Source organism: Heterodontus francisci, chromosome 37 (genome assembly GCF_036365525.1).
Source record: "Heterodontus francisci isolate sHetFra1 chromosome 37, sHetFra1.hap1, whole genome shotgun sequence".
NCBI lineage: Eukaryota > Metazoa > Chordata > Chondrichthyes > Heterodontiformes > Heterodontidae > Heterodontus > Heterodontus francisci.
Genome location: NC_090407.1, coordinates 25,999,087 through 26,015,410, shown reverse-complemented (window position 1 = coordinate 26,015,410; position 16,324 = coordinate 25,999,087). Strand labels below are relative to the sequence as shown.

Here is a 16,324-nt window from a genome sequence, read left to right as displayed (position 1 = left end):
CCGGAAGATGATCTTGGAGGCCTCTGTGGCAAAGAGCGAGGCCTGCTGGCTCTTCACCTCATGGAGGTCCTCCTTGACCTCGACCCCCATCGACTGCAGCCAGAGCAGATTTTGCATACTTTTCTGGAGTCGGGACATTTCTCTCTGTCTCTCCCTCGCCCTCTGAACACCTTTGAAGATAAAGAACCTCTTGATGTTCTCCTTGATCGTCTCCACCAGTGCACCGGAGACTCAAAGAGGGGTCTCATGGTTCTCCAACCTTTGTAATCCCTTTTGAGTTCCTCAATGTTCTCTGGGTTAGCAGTGTAGCATTGAGCTTCCATGTCCCCCTGCCAACCTGCTGGTCATCCTGTAAGTGACAGTCGGCCGGTAAGAGGCAATGGTCGGAGAAGAATACCGGCTTGGCATCGGTGGATCTGACCGTGACAGCACAGGACACAAACAGGAAGTGAATCCTGGAACGGGCAGAACTGTCCGATCTTGATCAGGTGTATCTACGCTGCGCTCCGTCTGCAGGTTTGCTGAAGACGTCATGCAGTTTGGCATCTTTTACTGTATCTATTAGGAATCTGGACATAGCGTCCAGTTTGCTTTCGTCACTGTCAGATCGTCCAGCTGCATCAATGATGCAGTTGAAGTCACCGCCTAGGATGACCGGCCTGGACGTCGCCAGCAGCAGCGGGAGCTGCTGGAAGACGGTCAGCCGCTCGCTGCATTGAACTGGGGAATACACGTTGATCAACCGGAGCAGAGCATTGTTGTACATTACATCTGCTACGAGGAGGCGACTACCCACCACCTCCTTTACCTCAGAAATGGTGAAATTACCTCCCCGCAGCAGAATACCCATTTCCCCCTGACCAGATCGATGGCCCGTGGGACCACGATCACAACCATTGCCTGTAGGTGCTGAGGTGTGGTATTCCACACTCCCGCAGAAACAGTAGGTCAGCTTTGACCTTGGCGAAGTAGTCCAAGGTTGAAACACATCGCGCAGTGGATTTAATGCTACGCACGTTAATTGAAGCAACCCTGATACCCATTTTTTAAGTTGGTTGTTGCTTCCCACACCATTTGTCCTTGCTAGACCCAGTCCTTTGGTATGTTCCTGCATACCCATGGTGTACACAAGTTGTTTCACGTTCGTGGGGCTCAGAAACTCCTCCTGGATTCTCTTGCAGGGTTTGTTCTGCTGAGGTGAGATCGGGGGAGTCTTGAAGACAGCAAGGATTGGGCTGTCCTCTGCTGTTGTTTCCTCCTCGAAAACATCACTGCTCCTGGCTTCCCAGAGCTGGAGCGCACCAGATGTGTCGTTGCCCTCAGTGTCCCGGAGCTGGGATGCGCTGGGCGTGTTGCTGGGTTCGGCGCCTTGGCTTTGGGGCGCATTGGGCTCATCACAACTTTCAGTGCCCAGGGGCTGGGGGGCTTCATCTTCCAGTTCCCTTGAGTTCTGTTGTTTCTTTTGTAGGTGCCGTCGTTCCGACACTTCCTCATCCAGTGAAGAGGACCTGCTGTAGTCTGTCTCAGATGGTAACCTCCTCTTGCCACTGGTTTGGGTGGTGACCTGTTCCGCTTTAGGCAGATTTTTCCTTGTGGTTTTCTTTTGTACCACTTGCCATTGACCTTTTTCACCATCAGCTGCCCCCTCCTCCATTGACTCTGGCTGTGGAGGGGGGTTTCCGGGCTCAGGGAAGGTGTTGGATCACTGGTTTCAGCTGCCTCCCCTTTCTTCTTCTCAGGTGGGCTTTCCTTGCTGCGGGGAGGGTTGTTTGTCTCCTTCCCAGCACCCGACGCATTCGTTGTTCTTTCTCCCGGCCTTCCCTTGGGGCTTGCCACCTGAGCACAGCTGAGGCAACGTTTGGGGCAGGTTTTGTAGAGGTGACCTGCCTCACCACACAGGTTGCAACACTTACTTCGTTTACAGTCCTTGGTCTGATGGCCTTCCTTCCTGCAGTTCTTGCAGACAACAGTGCTGCAGTTAGCTGCCATGTGACCAGATTTGCCACAGGTGCGACAAACTCTGGGCTGCCCTGCATAGACTAAGAAGCCTCGATTTCCCCTGATAGCGAAGCTGGAGGGCGGATTGGTGATGGCTCCACTGGCATCGACCTTCAAGGTCACCTTGACCTGCCGCTTACTGGTCCAAATCCCAAACGGGTCCCTGACATCAGTGCTGCTGCCGACCACTTCGACGTACCTGGCTAGGAAGGTGAGTACGTCCACGACAGGAACATAGGGGTTATAGAGGTGAATTGTCACCACCCGGTCACGTTGTGACGGCAGCGTAAAGAGCGGCTCTGCTGCGAGGATGGACAGCGGCGCCTGGTTTCCCTTCTCTTTGAAGACCTTCAGTAGCTTGATGCAACCCACCACATTCTTAAATGTCACGTCAAAATACCCACTGCTGAGGAAGTCCTGCAGGCAGTAGATGTCGGCAGCTTGGAAGCAATCAATGAGGATTCTCCGGATGAAGAAGATGCGGTCAAACGATGCAACTCCTTCCTTATCCTTCACAACCACCCGAATGGTGTTGCGCACTCCTTGGCCCGAAGCTCTAGAATTGGTTATAGCCATTTGCTCAAAGTACCCAGGACAGGATCAAAAGCCACCGATCATGGTCTCTCCCCTGCCAGGTACGTAGGAAGATGTGAAGTATTAAATTGAGACCCAGCCTCATTCCATTTTCCTCCTCTTTCGGATACTTCACCCACCTTGGACTCCACCCCCATACACTAATCCTGCCCCAACTTAATATTAGCCCCGATAGGTGTAAAGTGTGTTTCAATTGCCAAAATAGGCTAACAATCTATGTGGAAGCAACATCGAAGCACATTGACATTACACTTTTAAAATCCCAACTTGAAAAGTGACTGTGGCCCGATATTTGCAAGGAGGGTGCGGGTGAAGTCGAAAACGATCGATGGGCCTGGAAAAGTCAGGGATGCGGAGATCCTGCTGATCTTAATGGCAGCACCTCATTCACATCTTGCAACTCTGTTTGACCAAGCTTTTGGTCATCTGACCTAATATCGCCTAACATGGCTTGATGTCATATTTAGTTTTATAATGCTCCTGTGAAGCGTCTTGTGATGCTTTTATTACATTAAAGGCGCAATAAGTTGTTATTGTCTGTGTCTTAACCCGCACCAACTCCCATTCCCCTATCACCCCTGTGCTGACTGACCTACGTTGGCTCCCAGTCAAGCAACGTCTTGATTTTAAAATTCCCATCCTGGTTTCAAATCCCTCCATGGCCTTGCCCCTCCCTATCTCTGTAATCTCCTCCAGCCCCACAACCCTCCGAGATATCTGTGCTCCTCTAGTTCTGGCCTCTTGTGCATCCCTGATTTTAATCACTGCACCATTGGTGGCTGAGCCTTTGGTTGCCTTGGCCCCAAGCTTGGAAAACCCTCCCTAAACCTCTCTGCCTCTCCTCACTTTCCTCCTTTAAGATACTTGTTAAAATCTACCTCTTTGACCAAGCTTTTGGTCATCTGACCAAATATCTCCCTTTGTGGCACGGTCATACTTTGCTTTATAATGCTTCTGTGAAGCACCTCGGGGTGGTTTATTACATTAATGGCACTATATAAATTTAAGTTGTTGTTGTTTCCTGCCAGGGAGCCAACAGTTGGCACCTGTGTTTCACTGGCCCCTGGGAAACCCCATGCAGCACTGTTGCCCTGTGGGAGCGGGATTTAAAATGTTAATTAAGATTCCTGTCTCTCCATGGCAGGAAACTCAGAAACCCTGATATCTGCTGCAGTAGAAATGGCTGGGAGCACACGCACAGTGTGTTGGGGTTGCGTTCTGCCCATTTCACTTTTTAACACCCCGCCCCCAGTCATGGGGAGGTTAATAGCGAGGCCTATATTTTCAAATCCTGTCTGTGGAAAATAATAAAATATAATGACCTTTAGCTGGTAAAGTGAGGCATCCTGAATTACAAACTTCTCTTTCAGGCACCCTCACCGTAATTGGATCTGTAAAGAAACTGCAGGCACCCTCACTCTGCCAGGCCATACGGCTTTATATGAGCCTTATGAGCTGCCGTACTATGCCAGATAATGATTAACATCCTGGAAAGGAGTTGAGGCTCTTTAAATCGCCCCCACCCCCACACCCTCCTCCATATCAGCCCATGCTGTAAGGATCTGATGGGAGGTCACGGGTGGAAGAGGGTGTGGCAATTAAATCAAATCGGAAATCGAGAAACTGTTCTGAAGGAAGAATTTCAACTGGACAAATCTCAGTTATTCTGCAGCTTGTGTTGTTTTCTGTACCCATCATTCACATTGTCTGATTTGCAGCCTTCGCAGGGTCTATGTGGTTAACAAGGAGGTCTGTGTTCGCACTGTCTGTGCCCACGAGGAGCTACTGAGAGGTGAGTGTGAGGCCTCAGAATCACAACGGAATGGGGAGCTCTGCCACATGGCAGGCAGGGATGGTAACATGCCACTGGCAGTAGGCTGAGCAGGCATGAGGTTGGGTTTAGGGAATCTGGAGATTCCTGTCATGGCTCCACTGGACATTGGAGGTCTTTCTGGGAGGCCTGGAGTCAGGGATACAAGAGGTGTTGGTTATAATCAGAAGGTGTGCTGGAGCACTCTTATTCATCCCTGTTCTACTGGTGTTCAGGGTCAGTTTTTGGAGCGTGAGAGATGAGATACAGTGCAGTGGTTTGATATCTCCTTTTTTCATTCTACTGCAGTAGAGATTGGAAGGGTCAGCTGCAAGGCCCCTATCCAGTCTTCCTGTGTTAGTGTAGTTAGTTTCATCCTGGGACACTATGCCGGCTTTCAGTGTTTTCTAATGTCACAGAGGACAGAATGGAGCAGAAGGAGATGTTTCTACAGGAAGCTTTGTGGCTTGAGAGGAATAGTACCAGTGGGATTGGACCATGTGGGATTTTTTTTGTTGAACCACCACAGATTTCTGAAAATGGTATCCGATTTGGATACTGTGCATAAAAACTAACTTTTGAACATAGTCAGTTAGCTGCCAGAAAAGCATGACTGCCAGAGAACTTTCCCCCTATTCGCTAATGTTAGCAACAATATGGGATGTTTTTAAGCACCTATTGGTGCTTCCTGGGGAAGGGATGTGTGTGCAGGATGCTGAAAGAGCAACATTCCTTTCTACAGCTAGTCAGAGACTGTGCAACCTTGTCTGCAACAATGATCCCCTGAAACTGTAACACCCAGTGGTAGCATTTAAAGCCTGGGACGCTTGGCCGGCCTTGCACGTCGCATGTGTGACCGCACTGCGTTTTATAAAGAAACAAATTAATTTACTGACTGTTCACTATGGGGTGTATTCCCTTATGAAGATTGTCTAATCCACATCCTTTTGCTCTCCCCCGTTCTCACCTTCTCCTTCTCCCTTCCAGCTGACTTGTGCCGAGACAAATATTCAAAGTGTGGGATCATGGCCAACAGTGGGCTGTGTGCTCAGATGGTTTCATCGTGCGACAAGAGCTGTGGCTCCTGTTGAGAAAGACAAGCAAACTGGCGAAGAGGCCACGCATGAAGCCTTGGTCCAGGAGATAGAGGAATCTCCATATATATCAATAATATTACATGAAGTAATTTAGAGGGATCATTTTCATATTTCTAACTGATGGTGCTGGGGGATTTTTCATATAAACCTCAAGACAAAGCCCGTTTTTGATTGTGCACATAATGTAATAGGTTATTACTGTTTGTCGGAGGGGACCACTACAATGCAGGTTACACATGAAGCCTTGGAAAGTCAGTCATTCCAGCTTTTTACCCATGTTACCGTAATGATTCATGAACCAAAGCCTTTGCCATTCCTTGTTGCCTGCATTGTGCTGGCCTCGAAGGATAGTGGATGGAGAGTACCTCGCACTGAATTTACTATCCATCCTCTATCCGCTTCCTTTCATGACATTACTGTTATCTATTGCTGACCTGCCAGTCCGGAGTATTAGAAATTTTTAAGTTTGCGAAGGAAGTAGAAGCCACATGATGCCTGGAGTTGGGAATGAATTGAGTATCCAAAACCCATCCTGCATCTGGTTTATACTGGTTTTTGCATTTGAAAATTGATTCAGTCCCAGCCGGTCACACATCACCTTTAGCTTCAGGGCAAAGGAGGGATTAGTGTGTGAATACACTCCAAGTGGACTTAAACTCACACTGCACTGATCCTGTTTGCCAGCCCAATTCTGAGTCTTTCAGCTGAATGAACGAGGTGGACTCTTTGGCCTTGAAAGTGATGCTGTACGAAGATTGGCAAACGAGTGTTTAAAATGTTCTTTTTAAATCCCTCTGTCAACTATTTTAAGTGGCTTAACACCTGTTAAATTGGCAATATTTAGCATGAATGGGTTAAGCATTTTCTGCTAATCTTCACACAATTTTTAGAGCCTTCTGTTTTTCTATCTCTTTCACAAGTCCCTTCACTCCAGCCAACCTACTCCCAGGCCTCCGCTGCACTGAATGGGACACTAGGAGGCGCTAACAGCCACTGGAGCGTGATTTTTTCCTGGAATGGCTCAGCTCCCATTCGGGACTCACCTCAGTGCCCCTGAACGCAACTGTTACTGGTTTTACATTTTTTAAATAATCATACAGAATGCAAACAAATACTGTGTCATTGCCAGTGATACATAGCATTGGGGGTGGGGGTGGGGGCGGGGATGGGGGCGGCCACTCTTCTCCCTCTGATGGAACCACCACAGTCACCACACCCAAACGAGCAAAACCAACAGCACAAAGCTGTTGAATTCTCATTCAATAATGAGAAGTTTGTATTGGCAGTGAGCGTTTACAAAATAGAACTATACAGGTTCCAGAACATGTGGCTTAGAGTGTGGTAGGCTGTGACACAGTCCCAACACTTAAAATGGAACTTTTTATGAGGAGACAACAAAGGCTGGAAATGGAGCAGGCCATTTGGTCAATCGAGCTCACTCCTTCCACTGACCCTGCACAATCTGTGCTAGCAATGACCCTACCCCACCCATTTAACCTCCTTCCACAGTCTATGTACAATCTACTATTTCATGAATTCCTTCCCCCACCTTTTAATCTCCTGAGGGAAAGTTCTGTATAAATACACCATGATCCCCAAAGACAATCAAGCAAAACACTGAAATATTCATCCAGCCTCACGTCCCCATTAACCAACGCTGGCCTCCTGCCCTTACCAGATGGCATCTTTCCACTCTTCCCATCCCCCCGCCTCCAAATTCATTGAGTCCATTAGAACATTGATAATCTCGATCTGTGCATATCCCTGACACTTGTAGTCCTGTCTAATCAGATATTTAGCTGACACCTTTTTGAATGGTTTGAGGTCCGGTGCTGATTTTATTGGAACAAAAGGGATCAGGGGCAAAGATTTGTTTTCAATAATGAGAAGTTTGTATTGGCAATGAGCGTAACTAAGTTTGTAAACTGTAATACCTATTCCATGTCACAACACACAGTGTCACCATGTGCCACAGATCTGAATCCCCTTCCCCCAAACATGTCTGGGTAATAATAAGACATATTATGCATATCATAAAATAAGTATTTCAAGAAGGAATATGCTCTAAGAGGTTCAATGGACGTTCACACACTGAACATTATGCTCATGTGTCTGCTATCATATGAACTCCTCAACTGATTCCCACTCGTAACACACTATCAGGCAGCCTTGTAGTACACTCCTGGACATCTACCACAATCTTGTAACACACTCCTAGGCATTAATAACCCAAAGAGCTTCACTCTTGTTGCTTTTTCAACCCTCAGTATTACTGTACAGCCTCATTACACACACCTAGGCAGCTCTCTATGTTTCAGATTATATAAACCTTTCTCCAATCTAAAGGGTATCACTGTGCAATTTCTATTCAGGGATTTATATCTATAGTAATTACAGCCCAGACATGGCTCTGTGCAATATTAGCACTGGAAAGCTTAACATGCTTGTTTGATCTAAATTTACCTGCCAATGGAGGTGTTAACACAATACGTTAACATATCTGTTAAATTAGCAAAGTGGTTTCAGACAAATCTGTTAAGCATGCATACATTAGTATCAGTCATTTCTTGGATTCCAAGATCCAGCTCACTGGACCAGCACATTAACTAATTTGGGGTTCACAACTTGATAATCACTAGGTCACACTGAGATTCCATGGGGTTGCTGTATCCCCATGGATTGTGATAGTTACTGTTGTACTGTTGCCAAGTATGAACATAAACGTTTACTGTCAGCTGAAGCCTTCCTCTCTGTAACTCTCCTCAGGAAAGCAGTACTGTAACACCCTAGACTCAGCCTAGACTCAGCAGCTTTTATGGGTGAAACGGTATATGAGCTAATACTGGATTCAGAGACTTTGCTGAGGAGTTCAGGATGTCTTCAGTTTATCAAACTTGACTTTCTGTTGCATCTTATTTTTTTGAAATAGTTATTTTTAATGGTGCTTAAATATCCGCAAACACACTGAGGAGATTAAGGTGCCTTCACACATGGGCAGGGTTTAAAAGGTTAAAACATGCCTGTTCTGCTGTTTGTATGTTGCTGTTAGTGGGCTCTGAGAAGGGCCCTCAGCACAGACCTGTGCTCTTGCAGCGAGTGTGCTGCTCTTCTCGACACTAATTCGTTAGTGGTCATATTCTGTGCTGCAACCAACAGCAGTTCTTGGAATACACAAGGATTTGTGTATAGGACATCGTTTGAGACTGCGAATTAGTGTCCTTTACACTGCAATATAGCGTTGATGGCAGGAATACCTCAGAAGCATTTTGACAGAGTAAAACGGGATTATTTTTTGCTTCAGATGCTGGCTTTTCTCTTGACACTTCAATTATTTCCCCGGACATGATGTTGCATCCGAGGAGTTTAGTGATGAGATCAACTGGATTTAAACTAAATAAACTGGGAATACAGCAATGCAGGGCATGAGGCCTAAATACATGGGCCAAAATTAAACCCTAAAGGATTTTCCAGCCATAGGTTCCACGGTAGAATCCTAGGCCCATCCTATTTAGAGCCGACTGCCTGCTCTAGGCAACGGGGCAGCTTAGGATCTCAAATTTGGCAATTCAGACTCCAGACCAGTATCCATGATACAAAATGCTATTTAAAGGCTCATAGTGGAGAACAAAAAATTAGCACAGTCACCGTGTTCAGCTGCTGGATGCCCACAGCATGCTTTTGGAAGTATAAAGTATAAATAAGTAAAATTGTATGTGTTACTGGCATCTAGTGGCCGATCATTTACACCAATGTATATTTGCTGTAATGACCCAATTTGCCAATTCATCATATGAACTGGATGTTTCTTGCCGTGAGGTCCATGTAGGATAGTACACATTAATTGGATCTCTGCTTAAAAAGGAAAAATTTGCAGGGACAGAGTGAAAGGACACGGGAATGTAGTCCATTGGGTAGCTCTTTCAAAGAACTGGCAAAGGCACAATGGGCCGAATGGCCTCCTTCTTTGCTGTCTGATTCTTTGATTCCAATATCAAAAATCCATTGGGCAGTTGACTGGCTCTAACAATGGCTATATTGATATCGAAAAGGAAATGAGAAGCCCCCGCAGTTGCTATATCTACCACCCAATGTGCAACTGAGCCATGCTGACCAGGAAGATCCCGAATTCCATGTCCAGTCTGTATTAAATTAGCCGATCTCAACCAGGGAGGTGGTAGTGGGACTACAATTGGCCTCAGTGTTTCTGGGTTAATGAGAGGAGAATCAGCCAACGTTCAGATTCCTAACTGCTATCCCAGTGGCTCCTGCTGGAAAAAGCATGTGCACTGGGATATCAGGTGAGGATTGGATCGATGCCTGCCATCATGTAATAGCCTGCTAATACTCACGACCCAGGCTGATAAATGAAGGCTGGTCACTTGTGTTGTGTGAATTGCAACTTGGGCCGACATTCTGGAGAATGCCCAGTGGCCACGGATCTGTAACCCAGCACAGAGTCAGTGCCTTAAGGAGCGGAGGGGACAAAATTTGGAGGAAAAAAAAGCCCCCAAAAAAGCTGCTTCATTTCTGCTCCCATCTGTCGGCACAGTTGAAAGCAATAAGTTAGAAAAACGAAACTTGAGACATGTGCTTGCTCAGAACTCCATGGTATAAATGTTCTTGAAGTACCACTAGGAGGAGATGCCTCAGTATGTGCAGCTGAGTGAGATATTTCTGTGTAATCTGATTCATACTATAACTGATATATCCCATTTTGTACAAAAATAAAAGTCACTTAAGTAACACTGGCAATGTCTTGCTGTTATGTTCCTCCCGGTTTTATTGTTCGAGTCTCCCTTTTCAGATTGTTATTACAATGCAAAAACTAATAGTCAGCAGGGTGTTGGGTGTGAGAGACAATGGTGGCCTTAGACCTACATTGTGCATCTGGGCATTACTAATATCATTTGTTCTGAAAGGTGATGTACGGTGCAGGCCAGATATTTCCACACAGGGAGGGAGGTAAAGATCAGGCAACCGCCAGGGGTCTGATCTCTCCAAGTTCTTGCAATCCACTAAAATAGCCATTCAGACAGTGCTTCCTACAAATCAGCTGGCCATGGCTTAGGACATAGGAAACCAACAGCAATCAAACTTGGTTTCAAATTCAGGTTTCCATACAGAGTGTGATGCACAATTTCTGTAGCAACTGGACTGCGATCAAAAATGAATGAAAGCAAAAAAAACATTCCTTGAAGCATCCAGGAGAACTGAATTTCGTTCACAGTTTATTTTCTGTACCATCTAACAATGCAAGTCACACAGCAGAGCGGCCATTGTAATGAGTGGCACCCATCATCTCTCCAATCCACTCCTTCTCAGCATGATAATAAAACATTTGAGTAGAAAAATAACACTGAGTAACACTGAACAGGTGAAGTACAGTTCGTGGATGCAAGGGATGGGACAATGGTTAAAGCAGTAACACACGGACAAAAGTTGCCACCTAACACACTCGAAATCAGCACAAACACATCACAGAGCTCAAACGTAGCAAACATTTTGGAGAAACAGGGTCGGAACTCTTCTGCAATACGGTGTTTGGCAAAAATTGCTGAAAGAATAAACAGTTAACAGGCGATGATAAGGGAGCGGCTGGGGCTTCTGCAGGTGGCCATTGGTGGGATTGATTCAACCTTGCAGCACCAGCATATTTCAAGATGCTCCCTGGTGGTCAGCCCTCTCTGAAAACAACAGTCCAAATTTCTTCACTGGTTATGGCACTAGACATTTCTCCTCAGGGCTCACACCAGCAGTCTTGATTCAGCTTATCTTTGGTTACCTGATTGCCAGACATCTCCAAATGCATTTTGGTCATCAGAGATGGCCCAATACATCTCAGTGAGGGCCCCTCAAGGTTCAAGAACAGGACAGCAAGAATCCCTTGTGAGGTTGCAGAACTACACCTCAAAAGCTTCACTGGGTTCTGGGACATACATAACCTTGAGAAGCTGTAAAGCATCATCCGCCATCTGTGACAAGCTGTGAGAAAAGCCACCAGTTTACAAAATGGTAGATGCAAAACACCTTTTGCATTCCTCCCATTAAAGGACAAGAAACCAGAAATAATGAGCTCTCTCGCTCTCATTTACAGATGATGCTGAAACTATCAACACTAAGCTACTGGGAAACATCAGAAAAGACTAGAAAACAGCGAAACATTTAAAAAAGAACACACCAGAAAATAGATATTTCAAGCACTGTTTGTATTGATTTCTTCTTTAGATTATGAATGTTAAATCTTTTTTTAAAAAAAGTGATGCTTAAAAAATTATAATACTCTAGCTACTTTTGAAACACTATTCATCCAGGCAGATGAAGAATGGGTCTGGGCAGAGACTGTCAGCTCCAGTAAGCTCTGATGAAGTGTCTACGTCCCATTTTCTACAGCATATCAAAGATACTGTCAAACAATGAAGCTGGTGTATTTAGAATTCAATATCTAACATTAATTTCACAAACACAGTAATCTTAATGTAAAGAATCTCAAAACCCAGTTTCAGTTAATGGTTCACTTCTGGGAAACTAGCCTAAACACTGACTTGCAAAAATAAATCCAGATGCATGCAAGGAGATGAACGTTAGCTGCCTCAAACAATCAGTGTTTGGTCTCGTCAACTGCTAGTTATTGCAATACCTTAGAATAAATTTGCTTTATGGACAAACAGTCCAAGAGAAGCTGCTACAACAAATCCTTGATAATTGTAGAAAAAAATTAGAAACTAATGACACATAAAGATGAGCACCTATGTGCATTGTCAAAGTCTCTGTATAGTCACTCCCTATGCTCTATGTGTAATGAAGCACCCAGTGCCATACTGTACCACAAAGCCTATGAAGGTCCCAAATTCAAACCCTGTTCGGTGCTGAGTTGGCGGATCTTAATTAGAGCAGTGGTGAGATAAATCAGCTGGTGTTCCTGCTCCTGACTACTATCCATCAGCTCCTGTTGCCCAAGTGCTCTTGTGTGGATTTTGGACAAGGACAGAATCAGGCTCAGCTGTGATGCCCTTCTGCCTCCTCCAACAGAGGAGCAGCCCCTCCCTAGCCCAAGGACACTGAGGTGCCAAATTGCCACCTGGCTTAGATCAGATAACTCATCGCAGATTAGGATCGAACCTGGGACCTTCCCAGTCTGGATGGCTCAGTACCACATTTATCTACTGACAGCTGAGGGAAGCTCTAATATCTCACTGGTAAAAACACTGGGCTGTGTGTTAATGGAATCTGTCCTATCAACAAAATTCTGTAGCAATTTAAAAAAACTCTTCAGTTCTTTAATAAAAATCTATCTCCTGGGTCCAATCTCTCCTGCTAATCTGGAGCCAGGATTTCTCACATTTAGTGTAGCACCACAGTAATCTATACTTAAAATACAAACACAATTTGTAAGATCGCTCAAAAATGGTTGATGTTGGTAGAGAAGCTAACAGTGCATGTTCCAGGGTCAACGTTGGATTAAAATGCCAAAGCTAGGATAGGAGTAAAAGCACACAATGATATTTAAATCATCCTTTCCTTATCCCACATCATTCATTGTGTTTCCATTGACAAAAGTTAACATTTTGCTCCAATTTGTCACCACTTTCTTCCATGTTGATCCCATGGCATTATTTACAAGAGCAAGGGGAGCTCTCCCTGTATCCAGATCTCGTATTCATCCCTCCCCCAACATCAATAAAAATTATCTGGTCATTATCACATTGCTGTTTGTGGGACTTCGCTACTTGGCTGCCAACATTACAATGGTGACTACATTTCAAAGGTACATTGGCCGCAAAGCGCTTTAAGATAACCTGAGGTTGAGAAAGGCGCTATGGAAATGCAAGTCTTTCTTCGATGCGGGTTTATTAGAGTGTCTGACTCTTCCTCCAGTACCAGTATTGAGTCCTGCCAATCTTGACCAAAAAAAACTAGCTGTTTCATCAGCAGCGCACAATAGCTCCCAACAGTTTGACCTCCACTGAGTTTAATAAGACTGGCTCGTCCTGCTAATCCAGACTGATCAGAGGCAGAGAGTGGGGTCAGGGTTCCAGTTGAGATGTTTGCTTTGCAGCTTATGAAAATTCATAGAAAACTTTAATAACTACTATCAGTCACAGCATGAGTCCCTGTAGACAAAAGATGGGCATTCTATGTTAAAAATCTAGATTAGTAAACTGGATTTTTGGTGTCCAGTTTACACCTTCCAGACAGCCCCTCACTCAAACATCAGACAGGCAATGATCACAGTCTTCATCACAGTCCTCATGGACAGCCTGAACGCACAGATGATCCCACGTTCTGGGTCCCTACAACTTGATTGGATATGCGGATTTTATGTTTTATGTCAGAATGAAACAATCTGTAGTCAACCAGAATCCTTCTTTACATAGACCACCCGATGCACTCAGCCAGTCAAAGCCTTCCATTACAACTGCCGAAAGACTAGCAAACAAGTGGAAAAACAGCAACTTAAACCTGCTGCAACAGGCTGTCGATGCTCAAGGGCTCCACGACAGGCAGACCTGTAGCTGGGGAGCCAGGACAGAGTGGTGGTTGAGGCTGAATGTGTTTGGTGTGTCTGCTGATGGGGGTCAGATACCAGTGCTCTCAAATCACGTGGAAGAGCAAATATGCCGATACCCACAATCAATGACTGACAGAGCACGACAAGGCCTGGAAGAAAGGTGAGCCAGCTAACATAATTCGGAGGGGTGGGAGGTTTAGAGTTTGCATAAGCTTTAATTTATGGCTGGGATTGCTGCCTCAGGAGGCTCCCTAACCCTCTTAGACAAGCACTCGGTGAAGGACGGAGATCTAGCCCTCACAGACCTGCGCTTGAGAGGCACAGTAAGTCTAACCTTCTGCGGCTAAAGTTCAGGAGCTTAACCATCTCAGATCAGTGTGACTCTTGAGGCTGAAAATCTTTCTAAACATTTTAAGTTTGTTGTCATTTTTGTTATTAAAATGGGAAGAGGGGACACTGAACAAATCCGGGTGACCAAAAAAAAATCCCTTTGCTTATTTCAAATAGTTTTGATTGGCCCTGACTCTCTGCTGAGGGGTGTCAAAGGCAAATTTCCCTGACCACTTCCCCAGCACATTGGCAACCCACTCAGAATGGGCTATATAAGAGAAGTGGGGGCAACCTGCAAAACGGAACACAAACACAAGGGAAACAAATGAAGAGTACATGAAGCTTGTCCTGTAACAATGTCAGGGTCACTGCTGGAGAGTCCTCCCAACATTAGAAGCTTTAGATTCAGTCCCTGTGGTGATGATTTGGTCCAGATGTTGGGTGGGTCTATGACTGTGTTGTCAATGGGGGTCCAGTGCATGTTGTGGTTGTTCATTGCTGTACAAGGAAATGAAGGCTGATATTCTGCCACATGGCTGTTGCAAAGTGCATGCAATGGAATTAGTTTCCAGAGAGGATGGAGTGGGAGTACTGAGGCTGGCGTCTCCGGAGCTCCTGCTGCAGTTGGTCCTTCAGTGTCGAAATCTGCAGCACATAATAAACGAAGACAAAGAGTAAAGCCATAGTACAATTCATGAGAATACAGAACAGATTCAAGTCCCAAGAGCCATAGAAAAACCTATCTTGAATTCATCCAGGGAGATTGTCAGAGATAAAACACTCCCAGGGTACAGCAAGAGTGGATGGGATTTACCCACCCACTCCTACCAACAATCATTCTCCATCCCATATGGCAGCAACATCTCCATTAAACAACGTATTAATTACAGTCCATCTGGGTAAATCATATACTTTCCCCCACCATACCCCATTCAAAAACTCCTGGACATATTCACACTTCTATCATGTGGTACCAAATGCAGATTTCTTCCAGTCTGTACACTCACCTCAGTATCAGTCTATCCCTCCCTAGGGTTTGGGTATTTTAGATCTTCGCCAGAAATAAATGGCTAATATAAAAACAGGCAGTGGTGAAAGCCTGAGGGTGATTGATAATCATCCTGGGTAAATTCTATCACAGTTGAGAAGTAGGTTTATTTACATACACACAACTTGCAATATTATAAATAATAAACCCAGATGAGGTGGTACACTATCCTGAGGTAGAATATCATAGAGAGGGTGGTACACTATCCTGATGTAGTGCGCCATATGGAAGCCATAGAATCATAAAATGGTTACAGTACAGAAGTCGTCCATTTGGCCCATCATGTCTGTGCCAGCTCTCTGCAAGAACAATTCAACCTTTTCCCCGTAGCCCTATAAATCTTTTCTGTTCAGGTGATTATCCAATTCCCTTTGAAAGCCACAATTGAATCTGCCTCCACCATGCTCTCAGGCAGTGCATTCCAAATGCTAACCACTTGCTGTTTAAAAAAGTTTTCCCCCCTGTTGCCTCTGGTTCTTTTGCCAATCACCTTAAATCGGAGTCCTCTGGTTCGCGACTCTTACACTAATTGGAACAGTTTCTCCCTATCTACTCTGTCCTGACTCCTCATGATCCTGAACACCTCTATCAAATCTGCTCTCAAACTCTTTTCTCTAAGGAGAGCAGCCCTAGCTTCTCCAATCTATCCACTTAACTTGAAGTCCCACATCCTTGGAACCATTCTCTTGGTACACTACCCCGATGTAGTATGCCAAACAGAGAGTGGTACACTATCCTGAAGTGGTACATTGTCGTACTGATGTAGTATCCTGTTCTGAAGTGGTCGAGTTACTACTGCAGTACATTACCCTGAGGTGGTACACATTCCTGATGGACACTATCCTGAGGTAGTACACGAACATATTCCAGACTAGATGGAGATCAGGCTCGCCCCAATGCGGACTCAGCTGTGAGTTTATGGAGTGGTTGCCTTGAGT

At 45.3% G+C, this 16,324-nt stretch overlaps 2 protein-coding genes across 4 annotated transcripts in view; one reads left to right on the top strand and one right to left on the bottom strand.

Annotated features, from left to right (window-relative positions):
* The window catches only part of mfap2 (microfibril associated protein 2), a 38,076-nt gene extending 31,436 nt beyond the window's left edge, over positions 1–6,640 (top strand). For both annotated transcript variants that reach the window (XM_068017387.1, XM_068017386.1), the window contains 2 exons: positions 4,311–4,384; positions 5,390–6,640. In XM_068017387.1, the coding sequence (XP_067873488.1) occupies positions 4,311–4,384; positions 5,390–5,493 (178 nt within the window). In that variant the 3' untranslated portion in view covers positions 5,494–6,640. The remainder of the gene's footprint in view (positions 1–4,310; positions 4,385–5,389) is intronic.
* Positions 6,641–10,747: 4,107 nt separating this feature from the next.
* LOC137352193 (rootletin-like) overlaps positions 10,748–16,324 on the bottom strand; it is an 84,359-nt gene continuing 78,782 nt past the window's right edge. For both annotated transcript variants that reach the window (XM_068017384.1, XM_068017385.1), the window contains one exon: positions 10,748–14,983. In XM_068017384.1, the coding sequence (XP_067873485.1) occupies positions 14,900–14,983 (84 nt within the window). In that variant the 3' untranslated portion in view covers positions 10,748–14,899. The remainder of the gene's footprint in view (positions 14,984–16,324) is intronic.